Source organism: Camarhynchus parvulus, chromosome 1A (assembly GCF_901933205.1).
Source record: "Camarhynchus parvulus chromosome 1A, STF_HiC, whole genome shotgun sequence".
Lineage (NCBI taxonomy): Eukaryota > Metazoa > Chordata > Aves > Passeriformes > Thraupidae > Camarhynchus > Camarhynchus parvulus.
This window is the reverse complement of record NC_044586.1, coordinates 32,735,542-32,760,801: the sequence shown is the minus strand read 5'-3', so window position 1 is coordinate 32,760,801 and position 25,260 is coordinate 32,735,542. Positions and strand designations below refer to the sequence as shown.

General features: G+C 37.1%; 1 protein-coding gene across 10 annotated transcripts in view; it reads left to right on the top strand.

The window, feature by feature from the left end:
- The window catches only part of NAV3 (neuron navigator 3), a 507,938-nt gene that overhangs the window by 449,451 nt on the left and 33,227 nt on the right, over nt 1–25,260 (top strand). For 7 of the 10 annotated variants that reach the window (XM_030959546.1, XM_030959547.1, XM_030959548.1 and 4 more), the window contains 7 exons: nt 614–1,102; nt 7,499–7,540; nt 9,859–10,019; nt 11,857–12,045; nt 14,430–14,482; nt 19,044–19,067; nt 21,352–21,429. In XM_030959546.1, coding sequence (XP_030815406.1) covers nt 614–1,102; nt 7,499–7,540; nt 9,859–10,019; nt 11,857–12,045; nt 14,430–14,482; nt 19,044–19,067; nt 21,352–21,429 — 1,036 coding nt within the window. The remainder of the gene's footprint in view (nt 1–613; nt 1,103–7,498; nt 7,541–9,858; nt 10,020–11,856; nt 12,046–14,429; nt 14,483–19,043; nt 19,068–21,351; nt 21,430–25,260) is intronic. The other 3 variants (XM_030959544.1, XM_030959549.1, XM_030959550.1) reach the window with 3 other exon arrangements.

Genomic DNA, 25,260 nt, shown 5'->3' with positions numbered 1-25,260 from the left:
CACTATAGAATTTTCATATCTAGAATTGCTGGAAGATATTATGTGACATACAATTTTATCATTCCTGCCCTCACAAACTGAGCCCATTTAGCCATGGTGCAGTTTATTCTGAGTGGTTACTACATGACTGATGACCACATGACCATCTGTGCAAAAAAACAACAAGAGGGGAATTTTGCACAAATACTAGATGTTTATTAAACTATGAAGGCGTTAGGATTTTGCAAGTGTTTGTTGCAATCATTTAAGCAGATTTGAGAGGTGAGGAGTTTAAAAACTAATGACTTGGGAATGCATAATTACTGAATTTGGGTGAAAGTGTAATCTGTTTATGAACTAAGAAGACAAAAATGTGATTATTTTACCTCTCTCTGGGAGGGTCTGTGCAAAGAGCACATCTGAATAGGAGTGAGTAAGAGCGATTACTAAAGAAACAAACCACAATTACTGTGATATGGTTAAGTGAATTTAAATTTGTGCTGTGATTGATCAACTAGGTAGGCGTGATTTTCGTAGCAGTAATTAAAAATGTGTAGTTTGGCTCTTGGGATGTTGCGCCATGAATGTTTAATGCGGCTATCAGTTTCTCTAAAGCTATTTGTTTTACATTTAGGTTGTTTGGTGCCAAGGCAAGTGGTAAAGCTGCCTCTGCACCCAGTACTGAAGGTGTGAAACCCACATCGGCAATGCCCAGCCCTAGTACCACATTGGCACGGCAAGGCAGCCTGGAATCGCCATCCTCGGGCACAGGCAGCATGGGCAGTGCAGGTGGGCAAAGTGGTAGCAGCAGCCCCCTCTTCAGTAAACCTTCGGACTTAAATGCAGATGTTGTAAGCTTAAGTCACTCCCTGGCTTCCAGTCCTGCCTCAGTGCACTCTTTCACATCAGGTGGTCTTGTGTGGGCTGCAAACCTGAGCAGCTCTTCAGCGGGCAGTAAGGACACACCAAGTTACCAGTCCATGACTAGCCTTCACACCAGTTCCGAGTCTATTGACCTCCCTCTTAGCCATCATGGCTCTCTCTCTGGACTGACAACAAGCACTCAGGAGGTTCAGAGCCTGCTCATGAGGACTGGAAGCGTCAGATCTACTCTTTCGGAAAGGTGAGCTTGCCTATAGATATAGTAACCACAAAATAAGTGAGAGGCAAAAGGACAGGAGCCAAAAAAATAAACCCTCCACCTTTTTTGCTAAAGGGACGCTGTTTAATTAGCAACTTCGTCCTTTATGTAATAAAAGGAAGGAAGAAAAGAGAGCTGAAAGGCATTGTAATGTGGAATCAACTGCCTTTTAAGGTTTTACAAGCACTTTTTTTACCTTGAGAATTTTTTGGGGGTTCCCTTGTTCTGGAGACAATGAGAGAAAAGGCAGGAAATTGTCTAACTAAAAGCAAGTGTAAACAGCCAAGAGGCACATAATGATTCCTGCAGCAGGATCCATCTGCTGTCCCAGCATTTGGCAGTTCCAAAGCAAGCAAACCTCCAGCTGGGGGACCCCTGCTTTTCTCTTCCCATTAGCTGAAAGCACAGGCAGAGCTGGTGTGTCCTGATCTTCAGCTGACCAGTCTTGCCTTAAAATACTCAGTCTTGACAAGTTTCTTCTTACGTGGTAATCATTACACAGATCCTTACTGAAGTGCAGCTTCGCTGGCAGGGAGACAGTTTACAAGATGAGATTCTTGTTATATGATCAGTCCTGGCAAGTGCCCAGAACAGACAAAGAAATGCAAGAAAATGTTTTTCTGTTTGCTCTATTAAATAATTTGTTGATATGCAGACATTTTACCATTTAAGTTACATTATAAAAGGTGCGACCAGCCTGGCACAGTTGAACCAAGATTTTTTTTTTGTTGGTTTTTTTTTTTTCCTTTTTTAAAAAATTTTTTAAACACCTATTTGGCTTTGGCAGGAGAGAAAATAAAATAATTTTTTCTAGGAACTAAGTAACTTTCATTTCCCATGAAAATTTTGAGGATTTGACAGTGAAACTCTTATCTCACATGGGTACTATAAAATCAATATTAAATATTTCATTAGCCTTTGATTAAAAAAATGAAATTTTTCTGAATCAGTCAAAAATATTTTAAACTTAATTAATTTTTTAACATCCCAAATATTTTAAGGAGAAAAGACCTTTAACATACAATGTAGAGTTTTTTCTCCCTTTATTATATAAACTCAGAGATTGCTCAATACCCATTCTTTGCATAGAAGAAATTCACTTTCAGTAAGCCAGCATTTAAAAAAACCTCATAATCAAAACCTTGGGAAATCTAGATGGAAACTTTTCATAGATTTCATTTTCTTATGTTGCATTCATAAGTATTACTATATCAGCTAAAAATCACACCTCTTACTAATGTACAAATTATATATTAGTATATAATTACAATTATATACTAATATATTATTTTAATAATTATAAAACATATATATGTACCAAATAACATACACTAACAATATGTAGTATTGTTGACAATATAGTAGTTATAAATACACTGATACACTAGCAATTTGTAGTTTGCACTTTGCCTTTAATTTTTAAATAGATATTTGAATTTGTGTTCTATGAACTGAATGTGACAATATTTCTTAAAAGGTCAGTTATTAATACTAAGCTTACAGAATCCTTCACTGCCACATATATAGATGATGAGGTCAGTAGAATGATGTGGACCAGTATGAATTCATGCCAGAAATTATATCGATACACAGGATCTTAAAAATCACGTTTCAAAAATTAATGGCTTGGCAGAAGTTTCTGAGCAACCCCCACTGCTAATACTTTATGTATTTGTTCAGTGACTTAATTTCAGTGGTTCCAAATACTTTGCCGTTGGCAATATTTTTAAGTATCAGATTAGTCCATATGGGAATATTATGATTGAGTCCAGTGAGCCATTGTTCATGTTGATCTGGCCTCAAAACAAATATATGTACCTAGAGTAAATGGTGTCATTTCTTGAATTATAGCCCCAACAGGGTTTTTGCAGTTCGATTTTTCTGAAAGGTCTGATACAAGTGCTGAGTTTCTAAACTCTTTTATACATGAAAACTTACTTGTAGCAAAGTATTTTTTCACAACAAAAGCATTGATTTGCAATGTTGGAGACAGATATGCTTGGCAGCACATTATGTCCTTTTTTCTTTGTAATCTCATATTTGAAATGCCTTTCATTATACTAATTATAGCATGGCATAACATAAAAAATTATCTGCAAGGAGGTTTTTTCTTTTTATTCAGTCACCCTAGAGCTTGCAAAAGGCTGAATCAGCAGTCCTTACAATCAAATGTACTAATATAATGTAGGGACAAAATCAGAAAGCCCAAAGTGCACCATGAGGTACAACTAGCAAACAACATAAAGTCTGTGCAGAGAAAATGCAGGAAAAAACTGAAAGAGAGGAGATAGCTAATGATAGATGATATAAAAAAATCAGATTTATTTCATTGAAGCATTAGCTGTAATTTGGTGGATAAGTATCAGTAATGGAAAGCATACTAAGAGGAAATGAAAAGGTTGAAGTTATCTTCAGTTTACTGGTCCTGATGAACTTTTTATTTCCCTGCTTCAGACAGAGCCTGAAACCCTGCAGTCATTAGAATTGGAGAAAAGTTTTCAAAGGCTCTCTGCTGAGGAAAGAGTGAGGAGGAGAGCAGGGATGGAGAGCAAGGACATTATGGGAGGGCCAGTTTGCCTGGAAAAATACAGAAAACATTAAACAAAATAGGTTAAGTAACAAATAACATGAGATTAGTCATTAACAGCCTTTTAAATAATAAAGGCTAATTTAATTCATTTGCAGGAAAATATACTCTCTGAATGGCAGAAAAATAGTAAATGCAATAAAAATCCTGAATTTACTAAAGCTTTAAGTGCTATTCCTAATAACACTCTCATAAGAAAATAGGGGGGAAAAGTGCTAGTTGGTAAGGAGTTACTGAATATGAGTGACCAAAGGCTGATTAGTCTGAAGGGATATACAGGGCAGGATATATTTGCATAGATACAAAATGAAAAATAGTGAGGCTATCTTGCAGTACATGTGTACAGAGCTGTAGTGCCATGCTGGGAAAAAGCATTTTGAGAATGAAAATGTTACATATAAGTTTTAGAAAGTAGATATCCCATTATACTTGAGACTTTGGGACATCCAGTTTTAGGAAGGAACAGCTGGAAAGAACACAAAAAATGAGGACAAAATCTCAGGGTACATCTACATTTTCTTTGATGGAAAATAGCCCTTCACTGCCTCCAAAAAAAGGTCACCTTTCATGGAGACAGCAAATCTGCAAGGTGTCTGCTATTTTTGCCCTCCTGTCCCTCCAGGGATGCTCAGACTTTGCCCACAGTTTTCAGGCTGCCCACTGAGTGATGGTTCAGCATCAACACAGAGCTCCCTGAGAGCTCCTGGAGTGCAGTGTCACAGTTTAGTCTAGCCAAATTCTGTATCGTTCAATGAGATTGTGTTGCATTGTAACAACCAGAAAACAGACTCAGTAAAAGCAAGCAAAATATTTTTTTTCAGAAGGAAATTATTTTGCATCTCTCTTAGGCCTTTTGATGGTTTTGCACTAGCAGTCTTCAGAAAAGTCTAATTCTACTGTCGTAGCAGTGTAGCTCCCTATATGGGAGGACACTTGTACCTTACAGGAATTCAGAGGGATTAAAATGATCATGCAGGTACTTATACTTTAAAATAAAACCATCTTCTGGGGTTTATTGAAAATATTACTGCTTTAGTTGTAAAATTTTCCAAGTGGACACATCACCAGTAGTTCTTTCAAACCCTTAATTGCTTTTGAGCATTGCAAATTTATAACTTTCTTCTGCTTAATCTGAAGGACACAGCAAGGAAGGCATAAAAATGCAGAAATATAGAAATAAACAGTGGTCTGATCAGCAGTAATAACTGCATTTTAAGATTAGCTGAGTGGAAGTGGTTTTTTACTTACATGACTGGCTTTCTCTAGTTTGCTTTAAAATAATGTGTAGTTTTGAGTGCTATGAAAGTGCACTGAAATCCACTTAAGCCCTCCAAGACTTCCAGTTATTTGAAATTATCATAATCAGTAGTTGTGGTTTTAAGGTGTGAAACAGTGCATCACATATCAGATTTTCTTATATGCCTAGCCTTTGTAGAAACTAATTTGTAAGACCCATATCAGCTTGGCCCAGCCTGTCATGGAGCTCCCTAGTTGTTTCTTAGCTTGGAATAATTTGTTTTATTCCTTAGCAGCTCTGAAAGAGTTAGATGTAGCTCAAGGATATGCTATTATGGCCTTTCCCAAGATAACCTCATCACCAAGGGCAGGTAGGAAAATGGGGAATGTAAGGCTTCCTGTAATTTCCCTCATAGAAGTTATAGTCAGTTTCAGCAGTGTAAAATAAACAAAAGAGAATGAGATACAGTGGGCTTGATAACTTCAGCCTATGTCTTCATGTTTTTGCAAGATTGCGTTTTCCACTTTACATAGCAAAGGAAAATATCAGGAATATTATTATATTCTCATCCTCACTTTATATTGCTCTTTGTCCATGTATGCATTGCTTCTTTCAGGAAAGGACTGTCCTTATTATCATTATCAACTCCAGAGATGTGAGGTAAATTAAGTTCTATTTACCAAAAGTCCAGTTTCTGTGGAAGCAATGAACCCAGCTTTTGGTGGATGAATGATTTCAGATATTGAAAAGATAGGGGCAGTTATTAGTCTGAAGTAATAGTTACATGAAACTATGCTTAATGGTTTCATATAATTGTCTAAAATCTAGGAGCATCTTTGTAAGTGTTATTATTTTAAAAACACACAATGAGCTTTTGCTACACTCACTTCAATGCAGTTGCAATAATTCCATGTTTATGTTGAGGAATATTCATCCCTGTTTCATTTGATCATCTGAATTCAAAAGATTTTTGGAAAATCCTATGGTCACTCTTAACCTACTTATATGACTGGCATGCCTTTTGGCTTGTGGGTTGGTTTAAAGGAGAACTGACCCCCTTATTTTTAGATAATGTGCTATAGATTACTTTTAAATAAATATATCTCCAAGTCAAAGTAATATTGGAAAATACATTGTTCGTTTGCACTTTTAAGTGTTTGCATAAGAAACTGGTGTTTTGATCATGTTTATTCATCTTGAAATTTAGAGGTGCATAAAGGTAAATGAAGGAACATCAAGGCCGCATTTTTCTCTGTGAAGGAAAAAAAAAAGTGAATCATTCATTCAAAGTTATGTTTTCTTTTTGCCAGCCATTCTAGGTCCTGTTAGTTATGTTGGGAGCAAAATGCTGAAAATACAGTCCTCTGTCTGACATGGGCCATGGAATTATTCCACATGGACCATGATAACCGGACCTGTGCTGAAATACTGCTGATTTTCTCCTTCCATTTGCTTTCTTCAAATGCAGAACAAGGCCCTTTATTTAACTAGTAAAATTGTCTCTAAAATTTACTGGTGGTAAAAGTAGTTTGCTTCCATTTGCCCAACCCCTGATAGTAATGCATTGTCCATGCCAGCAGTGTTTTCACTGCCTTTATCTGCTAGGATCAAGGATACATGACAGTAGGACTCCCATCACCCACAGCACAACAGGAAACACCTTTAATAAGGGTATTTCTTGGGTAGCAAGGGTCCTAAATTACCGCTGCTCTCAGAGGTGTGATTATGATATGTAATACAGAAGCTTTCAGAAGCCATTTTGCTGTTTAATCCATATGGTGACACTAAGCTATGTTTTAAAGGGAGAGAACTTTGCAATACTTACTTGATGATAACTAGTTCAAACCACACCGACCAGAGACCAATTTACCAAGACTTTTTGGTGAAATGCTGAAATGACACTTGGAAGGAGGGCTAGTGGGTGCTCTTCCAGATGGGGCTTAAATGAGGAAAACTCCTTCCATGTATTTTGTATTTTCCTGCACATTTTGTGTGCAGGAAAATGGAACAACATTGCTCTGGTGCCGCTTTTCATTGTCCCCACCATCACCTTACTGTGTGAGCCCCTCAACAACAGAAAGCCAAGTGTCTGAATCTTTAGGACATATTTCTACATGCAGAGCTGTCATTTGGCTTCTGGCAAGGCCATGCTGCCTCCTGGCAGGTGCCACAACCTTCATTTCTTTTGGAAATCTATTGCCTTATCATAAGCAACTGTGAAAAATAAAGATTCACACTGTGACCATATGATTCTCACACAGCTTGCAGAAAAAAGCTGTAGAAAGGTTAGAAATGGTAAAGAAGCACTTCTTTCTGACTTGGACAGTCTCCAAATTACTATTGACCCAGCCCAGAGCATGTCTAGATGAAAAATGAATGTGCAGCAGTCCATGTCCTATTCTTCCTTCCAATGAGTGAAGGATTTATCATGAAAGTTATATTAAAAGGCATTAAATGACCTTCTGTTATTCACACAAACCTAGAGCTTTAAAATTTTAATTCTGAACAGTCCTGTTTACTGTATGTCCTTAGGGATTTTTTTTTGTTTTAACAGCATGCAGCTTGACAGAAATACACTCCCCAAAAAGGGATTAAGGTATATTTTTTTTTTGAGCATGACTGCTGCTTCTCTATTTTCCTGTAACCTTTTCTATGCTGCCTTTATTTTTCTTTCTCCTTCCGTTGATCCTGTTTACAGCAGAGTTCTAGGAATTTCAATTCAAACCATAAAATGTAAATTTTAAAAATGGACTTTTTCTTTCCATGTCTGCCTAAAGAATAAATCTTCTTTCAAGATATACCATGGAAAGTAAATACTATTAGGGATCATTTCCTTATGGAATGAATCTTTAAAAGGCATTGAATCCTGGAGATCTAAAAGAGACAGAACAATATATTTATACAATTCAATAGGTCTAATTATTGAAAACATTATGGAGAAAAAGAAGGTTTTAGAGGTGGAGCTAACTTTGGACTCATGCAGTTTGAACTGGAGAGCTACTGAAGGGTAGGGCTAGAAAATACTAATTTTACTATCCAAGGTTTGTAAGTGTGAAATGTTTGCTGCTCCATACAGTTTTCTTGGTCCTTATCAAGCAATACAGAGTCCAGCTTTACTACTAACACTTCACTAAATTCTGTCTTCATCACAGAAAACAGAATTTATCTACCCTCTTATCTCCTCCATGGTGAAAAGAGCAGATTATTAGGTAACTTGGGTAGTCTCATGAGGCATGGAAGCCCATCTCCCCAATCCAGGAAGAAGATTTGGCAAGCACGGATATATGTGCATGCACACAGACACTGCAGCTTTCCAATAACTGAGATTGTACCATTAAATCTCATGAGTTATGAATAAATATTTGTGAAATTTTAAGGTAGTGCTAAACTATTGTCACTAGAATGCACCTTCTGACGTTCTGCACTAGCTGTTTGTTAATAAGAATTTAGTCAAATTTTTTATCATCACAGAACAATCACTTTGGATTTGGAGAGAATGGAAAAGGTGGAAGCCATTAAAGGCATTATCCCTGCGAGGATACTATGAGATGATGAGACTTTGTGGCTGTACAGCTGTAATGGTGGCTGAAAGCTGAAAGTGAATTGGAGTGGGAATAGTGCTTATAGGCATATAAAAAAGATCGGTTAGCCCAGGAAAAAAAATCCATTTGATTTAATGTGCAGAGAAGCCCATCCAAAACTCACATCCTGATTTCTTGTTTTGCCATCTTTCCAATCTGATAACCACTCAGTAACTTTGTGCTCTACCACAATTATAGGTAAAGATCATAGCTGTATTTTTGAAAGGAGAAAGTGAATATTTAATAAGGTCAAGATGGTTTACTGCTGTAAAATACTGTACAAAATCCCAAGCACAACACAAGAACTTACATGTTCATTTAATTTTCTCTCTAAGCAGAAACACTTGTGCCTCACAAGCCTGAAGCCAGAATATCAAAAGCCCTTTCTGCTCTGCTGTTTTGAGGAACACTGATGGCTCATGACAGTGGCAAAGGAGGTGTTCATTTCTCGGCAGTATTTTGTCTGAATTAAGCATTTCATTCTGATTTTCAGACATTGCTGAAAACAAATCTCTTGATTAAGACCCACACTGTCTGCACATTTTAATGTTTAGTCACTGCCAGAATTGCCTTTCTTCCAGCTCAGCCAAGGCTGGACCCAGTGAGTTACCAGTTCTCCCTCTTGGCCCACATGTCACGTTGCACTTGGTTTACCATAGGAAGCAGTTGATTAATTATTTGATTGCCAAACTTCTTCCTTCCAGAGAACTTGTTTCTGCTAATTGTTTATTTTTCCTGTCCCTTTCCCTCCCCTCAGTTTGGGGCAGGACACAATGTCAGGTAGCATTCAGAGCAGCGCATCTAGTGCATATGACCATGAGTAGCTGTCATTACCAATGCAAACTCCTCTTTCAGAGTTGTTGATCTGTTTCACTCCTGTTGTCTAATCAATTGCCCACATGATGTGTGACAGATGTCATTTTGTAAGTGGCTACTAACGTTCCTTGGCTTCTATTCTGCCCATTCCCCATCATAACCATATGGCTTCCAAGCTTTTGCATCAACCTGTACACTTCCTATAGATTTGAAGTCCTTTTCTGTCAGCTCAGTTGTCTGTCTGCTATGGTTTATCATCCTGTCTCTTCAAAAGAAGGGAATGCTGTTTTGGGGAGGGGGATGAAGAGTAAAAGGGGTTCAAGTCCTGTATGTTTTTGGTGTAACCCAATGGTAAACTGTACCTAGTTAAAATCTCTGGTGATAATCACTTGACTCGACTTGATGTCTTCCTAGGGATTTGTTCTGTCTAACTGGTGAAGGGTATTTATGTGACAGCTGTTTCTTTCTAAGGCATCACCTTGTCATTGTCTTGAGCATGCCAGCTGTGGTTTTTCAGGTACACACCATCATCCCGGCAGACAAGTCAGGAGGAAGGCAAGGAATGGCTGCGCTCCCATTCAACCGGAGGCCTGCAGGACACTGGCAGTCAGTCCCCACTTGTTTCTCCTTCAGCTATGTCTTCATCTGCAACTGGAAAATATCACTTTTCCAACCTGGGTAAATGCTGTTTCCCTTCACTGTTTCTCCTTCTCTTTAATGGAACCATAAAATTCAGCTGTACATATTTCTTAGTCTGCCAGACTAGGTAGTTTATTTTTAACATTGTCATCACCATATTGTTGTACCTCACTAATGAGGGGAGTTAGTGGTTAATTAAGTGGGTCGAGGTACCACCTACTTTGCACAGAGGAAAAAAAGAAGCACAGATTCTTTATGACTTGACCAAGGAGATAAATTTTGAGGGAGAGCTGGAAATTAGGTTCTAGTTCAAAGCTATTCATCTTTTAGGTTTCACAGTCAGTAGGATTCTTTGCAGTGATTTCAGGGAATGTCAGAAACTAAACATTGCATTTTTCCTACAAAGAGGTTTGCTTTGAGATAGACCTTTTCAATGTGTTTCAGTAGCTGGACCTGGCTATAACTGCACTGGGCCCAATCCAAAGCTAATCTTGAATACAATATAGTATTTTGGGATGTGAGTGACATTGCAGTTTTATTTGATTATGAACCAAGGTTTAGATTTGGTTCTTCTGAATATTGTTTCAAATTAATCCAACACAAGTTTATTTTTATAGTATTATTTCTTTCTTTAATTCTGAATAAAACCCACTTATCTTCACTGAACTTGTCACATACTTAGGTTCACTATGAGCTTTTTATGATTTAGGCCTCTAGTAAGGAATTACTAACATCCTTTGAAGAATTAAGACTTCTATCTCTCTGTCACAGCTTATGGCATCTGTAGGTTACAATCACTCAAAAGACATTTGATCAGACATGCACATGTTCATCTTTACTACATACAGGAAAAGAAGTTGAGCTAAGCTACTTTTAAAAATTAAATTGGATCCTCGCTAAACAAGCCACTGCTTTGAATTTTCCTCCTGTAGTTTTAGGCACAGTTTTTTCTGTGTCATAGTTTTAAGGAGTTTTTTTCCACTATATTATTTTCTGTTTACAATCATCTCATTTTCTTTTTGTTCATAGTTCTTGTGTACTCACAATAGAGAGAAATAAGATCATGGGGTTTAAAATTTGTTTTTTCATTGTACTTTGTTTTATTTCAGTTTTCATATCCCCGTGGAATAATTTGCTCTCACAACACAGCTGTTCTGGTAGTTTATAGCTTAGGACACATCTTGGATGATCTAAACTAAAAGTCCAAATACTGGGGCTGAATTTGGCTAGACAGTTAGCTTTTTCTCCTAGGGATTGAAGTTGTGTGGTCCAGGGGAACCATAGCTAGGCTTTCCTTTCTACTGGCAAAAGAGCTTTGTGAAAGCTTAAAGTAGGTTCATCAATGCTGTTCTTGATTTCAACCATGTCTGACTACACCTCTTTATAAGGATGAGATTCAGCTGAGGCCTTTGCACAAATATTTAACCTAGTATAGTGGTAGGTGTTCCTGTAAATCAAAGGATAAATATCTTATATATGCAAATAAACTTTGGCCTTAACAGCAGTCAGTAATAAAGGTATATTACTGTGAAATATAGATACTGATTCATTAGAAGAGCTGCTTATACAAGTACTTATGACCTCTTATTCCTTTTTAACTTTTGAACCTCCCCCATTGATTTTCTATGGGCTGCCAAAGGGTGTTCAGACACCAGTGTTAGCATTACCACGTGCTTTGCAGGATTAATGTCATCCAGTTCCTTTGAGGCCATCTGCTCCACCTTTCTGTTGAAGCTTTAAATGTAGGAATAAAAGCCCTCCATTGTCTCAACAGCATGAAGTCCACCTAACTGTGCTAGTTCTTCATTACAATTTTGTGCAGAAGCAAAATTCACTTAATGGAAATGTGCTTCAATAATAAAGCTTTTTATTCCAGTGAGTCCAACCAACCTATCACAGTTTAACCTTCCTGGACCCAGCATGATGCGTTCAAACAGCATCCCTGCACAAGACACTTCTTTTGATCTGTACGATGACTCCCAGCTGTGTGGCAGTGCTACGTCCTTGGAAGAGAGACCACGAGCAATCAGTCATTCAGGTTCATTCAGGGACAGCATGGAAGAAGGTAAGACTGAGTAACTACTTAAATTGACAAACACGTCCCAAAATAGATGTCCAAAGCATAGTAAAATTTTAAGATATTTCTTCTGCACCCTGCACCACAGAAACTTAAATGATTTTCTGAAGCTTTTATTGATCCTGTTGAGTTGAACTCACAAGCCTTTCTTATCCTGAAACATGGAAGGTTTCACACTATTACTTTCACCCAGTAATAAGCAATGATGTATGTATCTCATACATGTACAAATCCCCTGTCAGAAATTTCGGAGCAAAGGAAGCCATTCTTGGAAAATTATTCTTTTTTCCTCTAAATCCGAAATGGCTGAACGTACCTTGACTTCTGTGTTTCTCTGCTTTCTTAGTCCTACTTCTGTGCTTCCTTTTTTTTCCCCAAACACCAGTGCTACTTAATATCTCCTTTCTTGTGTAGTCATTTATATTCCCCACTTTCCTACAGCCTCCTGCAGCAAACACCATGTGAATTTCTTTATTGAAGTTCTGTAATTTGAACTGACCTCACTTCTTTATGCAGATTATTACTGTCTGCTTTCCTTAATGCTATCTGCAACATCTGGAACTTGGTGAATTTTTGTTTTGTTTTGTTTTGGGTTTTGCTCTTTTTTCATCCACAGAGAACCTGACAACTCCTAATTAAATACACTGTAACATTTTCTTCTAACATTTCTGATAAATCTGATTATTTGCAGAATTCCCATGAGTGCAAAGTCCTTAAATGCTTTAATTAAACAAAAAGACAACTGAAACCCTGTGCAATTCATTCTATAACAATCATCGTGTTTACTGCTAAGTGATGACAATGTAAATTATCTTTATAATAGGCAAATTAAAAAAGTCTTGCCTTAGCCCCAAAGGTCACAAGATAAAAGGAATAAAAAAAGTCCTAGATAAAACAACAGACAAATAATGCTTCTACTTTTTTGATTCCTTTTACTGTATTTTAGATGATATATCAGGCAGACATCTGGGTATGTAATACTAGCAGCAGGGTGCAGGACAACTCAAGCTGTGAGTTGTCAGCACAGAGAGGATGGCTGACTGCACAGAAGAATATCACATAATTCAAGGACAGAGATGACTACAGACCCTTCGCTGAGGAACAGAATTATCAAAGGAAACACTGGAAGAATAATAGAGAAAACAAAGCAATTAATGCATAGAAAAAGAGGTGTTAAATGTAGAATTTCAGTAATGGGCCACCAGTGGGTTTGATGAAAGCTTTTTCATTAGTTCTGTTTCATATCCAGCTGGAGTGGATAACTGTGATCAACCCGAGTAAATGAAAGTCAATGCAGCAGCGATAAACAGTTTTCAGCAGTTTATGATCATTGGAGATTAACATGAAATGATGCTGTTAGAAGGTCAGAGTATTTTAAGATAGGAGCTCTGAGGAAGGTTAAAGTGAAACAAGTGAGGTAATGCATAGAGCCACGGTGCAGAATGGCAGTTTAGCTCAGACATTTAAACCAGAGACTGAAAATCAAACATACTTTGGAAGCCACTCCATTTCAGTGGTCAGTGTTCCACATTTCTGTAAATAGAAAACTAGATTTAAAGTCCATTTGGCTAATCCAAGTATTCTGTAGTGTCTGTTTTTTGCAGACAGGTAGCTATTAAAGCAAAATACTTTTTTTTATCAAACCCTGGCAAATGATACATATTTTTTTAAAAACACATCTTGTAAAACAAAAATAAAAAAGGTAATGAAATAAATTATCTTCTTTGAAGTTATCTGTGGGTATAGCCAGGAGAGTCATCAGAAGCAAAAGGGGCAATTTTTTTTTACAGTTTGCCATTTCCAGGTAGGCCAGGAACCCCATTTCTTAAAGTGCAGCCCTGCAACATTCACTCAATGCTCTTGAGGCTGACTCCACTGAGGATTAAGGGAAATATGTCACTACCCCTCACAGTCACCCCTTCCCATGGACTTCAACTACACGGGTCAACCTTTCTGAGGAAAGCTTGGGAGCTCACACCACGGCATGTGAACTGTTTTCCAAAGCATATCTCTTACTAAAATAATTTTCTCAGCTTAGGACAGGTGTGTAAACAGCTCGATTTCTGGTTTCTCTGAAGAGTGTATTTATCAAGTGATTTCTTGTCAAAGCAACAAAAGTGATGCTTGGTTTGCTGATAATAACACAAAATGTCATTGGCTCACTCACCTGCCCCATATACAGGAAAATGATTTTTCTGTATAGGACAATCTAATTGCAGGGAAATCTATCAATGGCTATTCTATACTGATCGTTCATAATTGCTCTTTGGGGAAAATGGGTTCTCATTTTAAAAATTTGTTTACTTATTGAGCTACATGGGGGAAATTTTATGCTTTCAGCAATGTTTCATGTTATTTTCCTTTTCTTAAAGTACATGGGTCCTCATTATCACTTGTCTCCAGCACATCCTCTCTCTACTCTACGGTGAGTATTGATATTTTAGAAAAAGTTCTGCCTGCCTCTGTTCTTGTTCATTTTTTGTGAAAATTTCAATACTTTGAGATCTAGGAGAATTAGAATTTTACTGCAATAAAGTAGGAATGTTTGTTTTCAGCTTTGTACTACTTCATACTATTTTAGAAAACTTTATTTTCACCTTTTTATGTGAATTGTTTATTAATGTTTAAAATCATTCAGTATACATTTTGAAAGCTAAAAAGAAGGTGAAAGTCAAAGAATGTCTCTCTTATGGGGGTCCTTATGCTATTGTAGTTGACCATTTTGAGTCATTTTGCTTACCTTCAGCTACTGCATAATTTAGAAAATTATTTCTCTCCTGGCCTTGCTTGAGGTAAACTTCTTGAAAACCACAAGATTGCCTTAGAGTAAGGGAGATGTAATTTGGAGTTTAAGTGTCTACTGATTTTACTTGCAAGTGGCAGCATTTAAATGTTACTTACAAAGAAATGAGAATAACTTTCTAAAACTTTAATCTTCATTAGTTAGATTAATTAGATTGAGTAATATCTGTTTCTATCTCCAGAAGTTTTCCTGGGATTGATTTTTTTCCCTCTGTTTTATTTTTTGGTTTGTTTGTGGGGTTTTTTAACTTTATGGGGGATTTTTTAATATATTTTGCATCATTTTTTGCTTTGGTTGTTCTACTAACAAGAAATCGTCCATAGGGAGCAGTTGAACATGTTTGGACATTCCCTTGCTGATACACAGCAGTTGCTTTGCAACCTCCTCACTAACCACAACTAGGTGCTGCAGGAACCCCTTTTCACAGGACAGCAACCCACTTACCTGCTTTCATCCCATGCATTCATCAGTAGTGTGTGTCCTCTCCATATGTCCAGCTGTTGAGTGGTGTCAGCCGACATTCCAGTGATGGACCCCTCTACCCAGAGCCAGTTCTTGCTTAGGAATACCAAGCTCCTGCAGTTTGATGATTTGTAGCACGTGGTAGCTCTGTCTCAATGCTAAACTCATGTTAGCTTGGGAAGTATGTTGCATCCATGCACAATGGTGCCTCTCCTAGCTCTGTTAAATCATAAAAAGGTTCTTTCAAGGGCATATTTAAAACATTAAGTACACATACCTTGGGTTTTTACAGGCCTTAAGCTGCAAGTTGCAAGTCATTTCAGTCCAAACCAGTCCTGAATTACTTGGAAGCATGAGAGGGGAGGTGAAGGTGGGAGATGTAGAATGTCTATACAGGCTGGCTACATGTCAGAGTTAAGCTTCTCACTGATGTTTTGGTGGTTGAAAAAACCTTTTGAACTATTTCCTTGTCTGTGAGACACTACTACCAGTTTGCATGGGAAGGTTTGTCAAAAATTATAATTCAAGCTGTGATGCCAAAGTTTAGAAGAATGTTATGAAACTGATAGATGAAAAAAATCAAGCTGTAAAGTGACACAGGATGCTTTCAGCATCTAGTAAGTGAGTAACTCTGAAATATCTGTGTTCTGATATTGTGTAATGTAGCAAGAATTTACTAATACTTACTATTTATATAACCTTTTATATTTCAACAGAGTATCTTGGAAATATTAACTAAACCCCATGATATTAAAGAGTGGTATTTTCCCTGCAAAATAAACTTTAAACTGTTTACCCAGGTTCATACTATAAATATCTTCTAACTGTGAATTCACATTGCATCTGAGCCCCATTCCTTAAGAAATGGATTTTACAGACAAGAAAATGGAAGCTGCAGAAAAATCTGAAAAGGGCCAGAAATGAATTGGTATAAATAATTACTAGGATTGACTTTTAGCAAAGATTTTTGATCTGAATTTCTTCTGCTTGAGCCCACTTTGAAAATGGCTTAAACTTTTCAGCAATTAATCAAAAGATGATGCATAAGTGGAGTAGGAACCTGAAAAGTTTAACACTCAGTATCACATCAGCTGAGTGAAGAGAGCAGTGGGATAGCTTCACAGGGTTATCTCAATTAAATGTATTTATTAGATTTCTCAAGCATTGTCTTAAGCCTTAGTTCTAGTGTTTTCTGTGACCTAAACACTTGAGAAATTCAGTCAAAGTACTAAATGAAGATCAAGACGTTCATGGATAATTACCAGAGGATAGTTGAAAATCTTCAAGTTATTCTCTGAAGATTGTTTCTTTGAGAACTAGAATATGAGATTCAGAAGAGACATTTCATTATTTTCTGCCATTGAGTAAGTCCAATGACACAGAAGTTCTCCATTCTGTATATATTGGCTTTCTTCTTGACTTGCATTTGGGTTTTCAGGACTTAACTTGCATGGACTGGAAATCTAGTTTGTAGAGATATGCATATACAGAGACCTCCATTTTGTTTCACAGAAAAATATACCATGTGAGCAGACATAGTTAACTGATTCAGTTTTGGCAGTGAATTCACTTAGCCCTGTGAGTAATTGAAAAAATTATGATAGGTTGTCTCCTGTTTCAATCTCCTCCTGCTCAGTAGGTGAAGCACTTAAATTTTCCCATATTTAGTTAATTGCCAATTCCCTGCACTGGCTCTCGGCATTAGCTGCACTTTGACTCCCTAGGCCTCGTTGATTGTGCTAGGCCATGCTCAGAGGAGTTCTAGAAGGGCATGTCATTTGTACCTTAATGTTTTAAAACTTCAAAGAAAGAAAAATAATCCTTGCAAGGATGGGTTGCATGCATATAATGCAGAACTGGAGTGAGAAAAAGAATTTTTTTCCTTTTAGAGCCTGTTGGAACAATGGCTGAGTCCTGGGTTACAATGATGTGAGCATAAACTTAAGTAAAAACTACTGAGATGCATTTGGTTGTCAGATTCTATTTTTTTAAGCTGGTCCAAAATCCTGGTCTTTCTCATTCATTTACTTCCTTCACTGCCCACAAAATCTGACTTGTGGGATCCACCTCTCTGAACTTCAGGAGAGGCAACACTTCCTTCTGCATTGAGGGAGTTGTCTGCTAAGGACATCTAGCAGTGTCTTCATCAGCAGGTTTGATGCTCCAAGGACAAGGACCATGTCCCCACATGGCAGTTCTAGAAAAAAGTCACCAACCCTAATTTTTTGCTTTTGTTGTCACAGAAGAAATCATAAGAGGACCTAAATCCCTTTGTGACCCTCCATGCACTACATATTTGTTGCAACAATAATGGGAATAGAATGTAAATTTTTTCTGTAGGCAGATCTCTTTTTTGTAAACATTGATCAGAAAGTTACTGTGTCACATCTGTGATGGGAAAAAAAATCATTATACTAAATTATCCTCACATAGTGATGTGTCAGGTATTAAAGTAGTTTCAGCCAAAAGCATTTCTAAGTGTTGCCAAGGCAAACATCATAGCAGCACAGTCTGTTTATCTGCTTATCTGCTAACAGATAAGCATGTATGGAAAGAGGCATTTTCCAGAAGTCTTCTCCCCTTATGCAAGGTAAAGCAAAAAACATTTTTGTTATAAATCAATAAAATCCTGACAACAAAATTAATGCCTAATGCAGGCTCAAATTCAGCTGATTTGTAATAACACAGTATAAGACAGACAGTCCTATGCCAGAGAACTTTTGAAGTGCCCTTACCTTGGGTTTTATTAGTGTTTCTAATGTTATTTAGAGATAATTGCTTACCTATGTTTTCCTTCTACTGTTTACTATTCTCTTCCAGATAATGTAGACTGCTTCTCTGAACATGGGCCATTTCAGACCATGGGGTGGATTAATTTCCAGTTCATTTACTGATTCTTATTTTATGTTATGAAAGGGTTTCTTTCTGGTGGCATGCCATTCTTTTCCATTAGAATCCCACTGAAGCAAGATTTATCTGTCCACCAAATGTCTCCTGAATAGGACTGATCCAAAGCTTAGAAACTGAATGACTTTCAAAGGTTTGCCTTGCAGTGGTTTCATTTCTTAGCTTGTTGGAAAAGGCTGCTGAACAAAAGGTTTCAATATATGACACAATATATTACAATATGGAAAATACCTAAATCATTAAATATTAGCAAATTTAATTGAAAACTTTAACATGCCTTGATAGCCCTTAATATTTTGGTCAGTACTCTGTATGGACAAAATTACATTAAAATGCAAGTTCCCCTCCCCTTTCCCAATGAGAGGTGCCGTCAACTTCTCTTATCAGAGATTACATATCATATTAGGGACATGTCTTGGTATGCAGTAAAGCAAATTTAAATCCAGGAGCCCTAATAATCATTGCAGCATAAACGTTTTCTTTTGAATCAGACTAAGGCCCATGCAGTGAGAGCATGGTAAATTTTTGTTTGTATCTTAGAAATGTAGCTGCAGTTTCTGCAGTTCTGGTCCTCCTCTCCCTTTCTCCACCATTTCATTTTGTCAGTACGCTGGCAAACTCTTTGGGGTTTCAGCTGGAGCTTTGCCAAGCAAGCCGAAAAGAGTTCCATTTATTGTTTTTACTGGATACCTTCCTTAAATGTAGTGCATGCATGCAGCTATTCATTTCACTTCAGTGTGGCTGGCTTTTATGTTCTATTACCACAACTATGTTGCACACTATTCTAAGCCATTTCTTCTTTGTTTTCTTCCAGGCAGAAGAAAAGGCACATTCAGAGGTAAAGCTTTTCTTCATTTTTATACCTCTGTATTGCTTACATTATTTTTTAGTTTATTGTTTACCTGCTTTGGCTAAACTGTGGAGTTGGTGGGGAAAATACACCCTGCGTCTTTGCATCATCTCTTAAGAAATGTTGGTGGAAACCTGGTGCAGCTTTTAGTTAACTAGAAGGTGTTTTCTTAGCATTGTGCTGAAGAAAGTCTCCTGGCTGTCATTCTGAAAAGATGAAAAGAATCAGTAAGAGCTGGGCATTGAGTGGAGGAGTTGAGATAGGTCTGATTTCAGACTTAATACCACTCTGTGCAGGATCTAAGGAATTGTGCAATTCAAGGTAAGGTGCTGCCTTTCAGGAGGAAAAATACTTCAAATGATTGCTTTGAACTTCTCTTCCTTACATTTTGAATTATATTAAATTTCTGAAACTGACCATTTTGATGGATTTCAGAGCAATGCAGATTTATTTCAGATATAAATCAAATTTGACATGGAAAATAGCTTCTTTCTCCTCACAATGTATAAGAATGGGTGACAAGCCCGGGTCAGCAGCTGGATACAATTACAGCCTTTCTCAAAATGAAGTCCTGGTTGTATTAAAAGGGCACCAAAGAGTAGCTGCAATAAAAATACAGCACCAAGGGGTGCATTTCCACTTCACAGAGCTGCATGCCTTCCAACACCTGCATTTATGCTGCTCCTATTTTAACTATTCTAATCAAATAAAAAGTCAACAAAAAGATATTTTGAGGGCGTGGAACAAATAAACATATCCTTCCCTCCTTGCTGCAGTATATTTCAACATAATTTTGTCTAAGCTCACATCTCTTTAAGTTAAAAAAAAAAGAGCTAAAGAGGCGTGTTACAGCTCAGTAGTGTAAATTCCAGTTCCTCATTTTATTGGCTTTTCTGTAGGTCTGAATATAGAAAATAAACATTTCTTTTCTGTGTATTTCTACATGGTGTTTTCTCAGTATCTGGATCTGCTTGAGATGCTCTTACAGGAGATGTTGGACAGCACTTCGTGAGACCTACCTTTGTGATTTGCAAGAGCATGATGAAAGTGTAGCTTAAGCTGGAATGTCAAATAATTACATTTAAAAACAAAAGAGAATACTTGGAAAAATAAAAGGGTCAGTCCAGGATGGAGAACAGCTCGATAATCTGCCCCTGTTGCACTGAGCTAGTGTAAATGACTGAGCTATTTTTGCATTATAGAAGTACAGGAACATGTTCATGTTGCTTGTACAGTATTTCTTGTTGGTTTTCATGGGAGTCATAAAACTAAAGTACTGCAATGGTCTTTACTAGTGACTGTAAATGTTCCCTTTCCTAGGCTGGTTTTACCCATTTTATTTCTCTTGTCTGGAATAATTTACATCTGAATATGAGAGGCTCTTCAAAGTGAAACTCCATGCTGTGCTTGATTTCAGTACAGTGCCCAGAAGTCCCTGTAAGATCTGAAATAGGGTTAAATGGCCTTAAAATTATGTGCAAGCTTCATGTTAGGTATCTATCCCAGCTGAAACGGAAACATATTTTTCATAAGGATTCTGTTTTTCATTAAAGGATAAAAGGGTCTTGAGTTTATTTTCATGTCAACAAGCACATTTAAAGCTACATTTATTTTTTTTTAAGTTGGCAAGCAAGTTTTTGAATACTATATAAGATTCAAAGAGGTTGCATGTTTGAATTTCAGGGACTGTAGGAAGCATGTGTTAGAGAAAAAACAATACTACTTTACCTCACCTAATTTTAGACATCCATAAAGAAAAATCTTGTGTCTGAGGTAGCTATCAAAGCCTTCTTCATGGCAGGCAGCATGAGAGTACATTTTTCATGTTATCTTAGTCTACTGTAGACATTCAACATATGTTGTCTGCATCATGTCTACAGTCAGGCAGGAACCTCACCCAAATGCACTCATGTTTCAAAACCTCAGGCCACATCTCCTTGATTGCACTAAGCATATGTTTAGGACTTGTGGGATTTGGTAAAAACTCATGACATTTCCTTTGCAAAAAGGATAATACATACAAAGTAATTAAGCATTTACCCATGTGTGCTTCTTTAACTGGAATCCTGGCTCATAGACCGGTTGAGTGCTAGAAAGCAGTTGGAGCAACACTGAGCTACAACGTCTAATAATTTGTATTTCTGGGTAGTTCTGAGATTAAAATTTGAAGCTAAGACTTTGTAAATCTATTGGTTGTCTCTCAAGAAAACATACAAAATAACCACAACAAAAACATTGCTGAAATACTGACAGCAGTCTGTTGTTTCTCTAGCAAATTCAGAAACTACGGAGAGAGTTGGTTGCATCGCAGGAGAAAGTTGCTACCCTTACTTCTCAACTTTCAGCAAATGTAAGTATTTTTGCTTGTGATGATAAGTAGTATCAACAAATACATTACCAATTGCTCTTCCTCAACACATAGTCTTGGAGACATTTACTATTTATTTATTTAGGGTTTTTGTTTTCCAAGTTAATGACTTCATTTAATTTCTACATTGTCCCAGCTTCAAGAAAAACTAATCTTGTGGAAATGGAAAGTAGGCAGTGGAAATGGAGAGTTTCCACAGTTTGAATGTGACAGTCCTATACTGTTAAGTTTCATCCTTTTCTCAGAATCAATTATAAAAAATGGCCAAAAGTAAGGAGACACAACAAAAGAAAGGCGTGATTTGCATATTCTAATAGAATTCATTCATGTTTAATTTCACAAAGACAAACCCTGCAAAATGCAGTCAGGTGTGAAGGGAAGCATGGTCTACAAGTGTATATAGCATTTATATGCTACAAAAGCAGTGCTGATATATAACTAATTAACACTGGGCTATTTTACAGAGAGCTTCCTGGGGTTCCTTCAATTTTACATATATTGGTAATATGAGTTATGGAATGTGTTATCTGAAAATAATGACAGATACAGAATGCAAGCTACAATCCTGTCTGGTTGATGTGGTTTCAGGTGAAGGTACTGATCGATCTAGTATTGTGATTTTTAAATGCAGTTCAGACTATAATTATTGTTACTTCTGTGAGGGAAATCTGAGATGCAGTTAGAAGAATGTATCATTTTGCGGTTCAAGAAAGCACTTTCCTGATATCTTGGACAGCCCATGGAGTGCCTTTCTTTGAAGTGTAGGTGTCATGAATATTTAGATTTATAAATAAGTGCTGATTTTAAAGAAATTATTTCATGTTGTGAGAAAATAATCTTTAGCTCTGTGAAAGCTGCTTGTTCATGTGTGACTTCTACACATGAAAATGTGGCAAAGCTATGCTTAGCACTTTCTTCTCTGTTCAGATGGCTGCAGAGCACCTGTGGGTGTTTGTACATCTGTAGCAGTGTAGGTTGCCATACTCTTCTGAGTACTGGGAATGAACTAGTGAATCAGATGATGTGGGACATTGCAATGTTTGTAAATTCAAAATCTGGATTCTGGGTTTTTTCATTTGAGAATGTATAGCTAGACTAGCCAGCATATCTATATTTGGTTTGGGGCTCCTTCATTCACATGTTTTAGACACTGACCTTCATCTTTACCAGTTTGGGCAGTTCTTCATTCCTCTATCCTGAGAGCAGCAAACTGAAACCCACACTGAGAGAAGAGCTAAAATAGCCTGCTTTGGGTAGGTGTGTTTGCTGGTGAGTCTGTTGCTCTCTGCAGGGCCCTTTTCTTTCCACAACAAATGCAGAGGTGCTGCAGCTCTGCTTGGATGTGGGGAGCACAGGAAGGTGATTCCTGGCTGCACTTGTGACACAGCACAATCACAGACATGCCCATATCTACTCTGAGTGCCCTGGTGTTATCCAGAGGAGTTATCTTGATTCCAGCAAGCCCCTGATTTAGTGAAAGATATGTCTGCCCACAGTCAGAAGTTGGACTCATTAAAGGTCCCTCCCAAACCAAACCTTTTCATTATTCTAAATAGAGGTGTTATATCAGTTAAACTAAATTGTTTGCCTTTGTGCTCAGTGCCTGTTCCAGGTGATAATTTAGGGCCCCTGGCACCACTCCTCTCTTTACTCTGCAGGTAGAAAAACAGTTTTCCCTTCCCTCCTTCCACTGGCTCAGAACAGAAACACCAGCAGATTCTTTCTAACTGCTGTGTTGAAAGGGAGAGTTGAAAGATTACTCAGTCTCCATCACTTTTCAGTCAACCCAGAAATGCTGTAGTCTATAGTATGGCAACAAGTGCAATAATGTCAGAGCATTCTCTGCAGCTGAGGAAATTAAGCCATTGTTTTGTTTGCTTGGACAAACTGTGTCCTATCTCTCCTCAGTCTTATTTAGAAGTCCTTCACTATACCTCTGGCCAATATGACTTTCTATTAAATAAACACCATTCTGGATGGTTTTTAATAATATTGCTTATTGTAGACAAATTGTCAAAGCCAGCTCCATGCTATAATTAGATTTGACCCATAATTCAAAGAAATTGAGATAAGTTAAAAATGGGTATTTTGACTTGGTTTTTATTCAAACTAAATCAGCTACGTGGGTAAGAAATAAATTTGGGTTGATCCGTATAAATCAGACTGGATTGTTGGTAATCTGTTCCTATATGCTGCCTCTGGGCTTCTGAACAGCTAGGAAGAATGCTTTTCTATGGATCTAACTGTAAGGACATTTTCAATAGGATGGCTAAATATATAAGTATAGACATCTGGTTTTCCTATGCAGAAGTACCACATTTGGTTAATTTAATCATGTTCTTTTGACTGTTACACACCTTCTAATCCATCTCCATGGAGATATTCTTTAAACTCTAAACCTATAAGCAACCCTAAGTCTGATCCATTTTGCACATGCATTTTTTAAATGATACAAGAGAAATCTTTCCTCTTGCCAAATCCCCAACATGTAGAAATTCCTTCAAAATTAAATTTTTCAGGAGCACGAAATGTAGAGGCTTCAAAATCCCTAGGCATGAACAAAATTGTATTCACAATGAATACCATCTTTAAAAAAACGTAGATATTGGGAGTAAATATTTTTGGCAGGATGTTCTCATGAGATACATACTTTACAAAACCAAAAAATTGAGAAGTATTTCACAGTAAACCTGGTCCTGAATTCATTTTCTGCTGTTTCTGATACAGAACTTGTAAAGTATTAAAACAACACTTCCACATGAATCCAAACAATCAAAAGAGACTGCTTTTTAGCACTCCTTCTGTCAGTCCTTCAAGCATTTTATGAGAAGAAATTCTACAAAGTATCTCTTAAACATCAGAAATAAAATCCATGTTGAAAGTGGAGAGTATATTCAACTATTTAATTGTGATAGAACCACTGAAATTTATTTAATTACAGAATTGATGTTTAAATGCCACATATTAAGTATTTTTCATGAAAATTTTGAGAGTTATTAACAAACAATTGATTTAACTTGGCAAACTTACAGAAAACTTAGATGGCTTTCTAGATTTCATGAACTTGTACTTGTGCCTTAGCAATGCGTTCCTTTCGTGTATTCATTTATCATTTATTTTGTAGTCTAAGAGACTACATATTTCACCAGTCACTGCCTTTTAAAGGAGAAGTATTCCTAATCACAAAAATCTGGAATTTACTCTCAGAGAAGAAATCAAATCTCTACATGAATAATACTGCTGTGACCCTCATTTTGAGTCATGTTTGCTCATCAGGAAGGCTAAATTTTGAACGAACATTAAGTTTAATTCAGAAAAGTTTGATCACTGTCTGTCTTCTGTGGCAGACAGAGAACTGTATGAACAGGATATCTTTTATGGTGCTTTTGCTAACCAGAAAAAATGCTCAGTCCTTTCTGATGCTTTTGCTACAAATGCATTCCTCTTAGCATTAGTCCTTAGTGTTAGTCCTGAACCCCTCCTAATTTCCATACCTTCGCTGTCTGAAAATAGGCAGCACTTTTGCCTTGCTGGGGTTCTGGAGAAGGAAAGTGTTAATAGCCAGAAATCTTGTTCCTTCAAAGCTCCATCTCAATGTGAATTTGTTGTTAGCATTTCCCTCTGTAGAACTGAGCAAAAGTACTGTACGTGAGTGAAAAAAAGAGCACCTTATTCAGCTCATTTCAACGCTATTTGTTCCTTTCTTTGCTTCTCCATAGAAGACTGTTGGTAACGTTAGTATATAAGTCATTAAAAGACTGGCAGGTTGAAATTTGACCTCTTCAATCAAGCCTTTGCTCGATACATTATTTT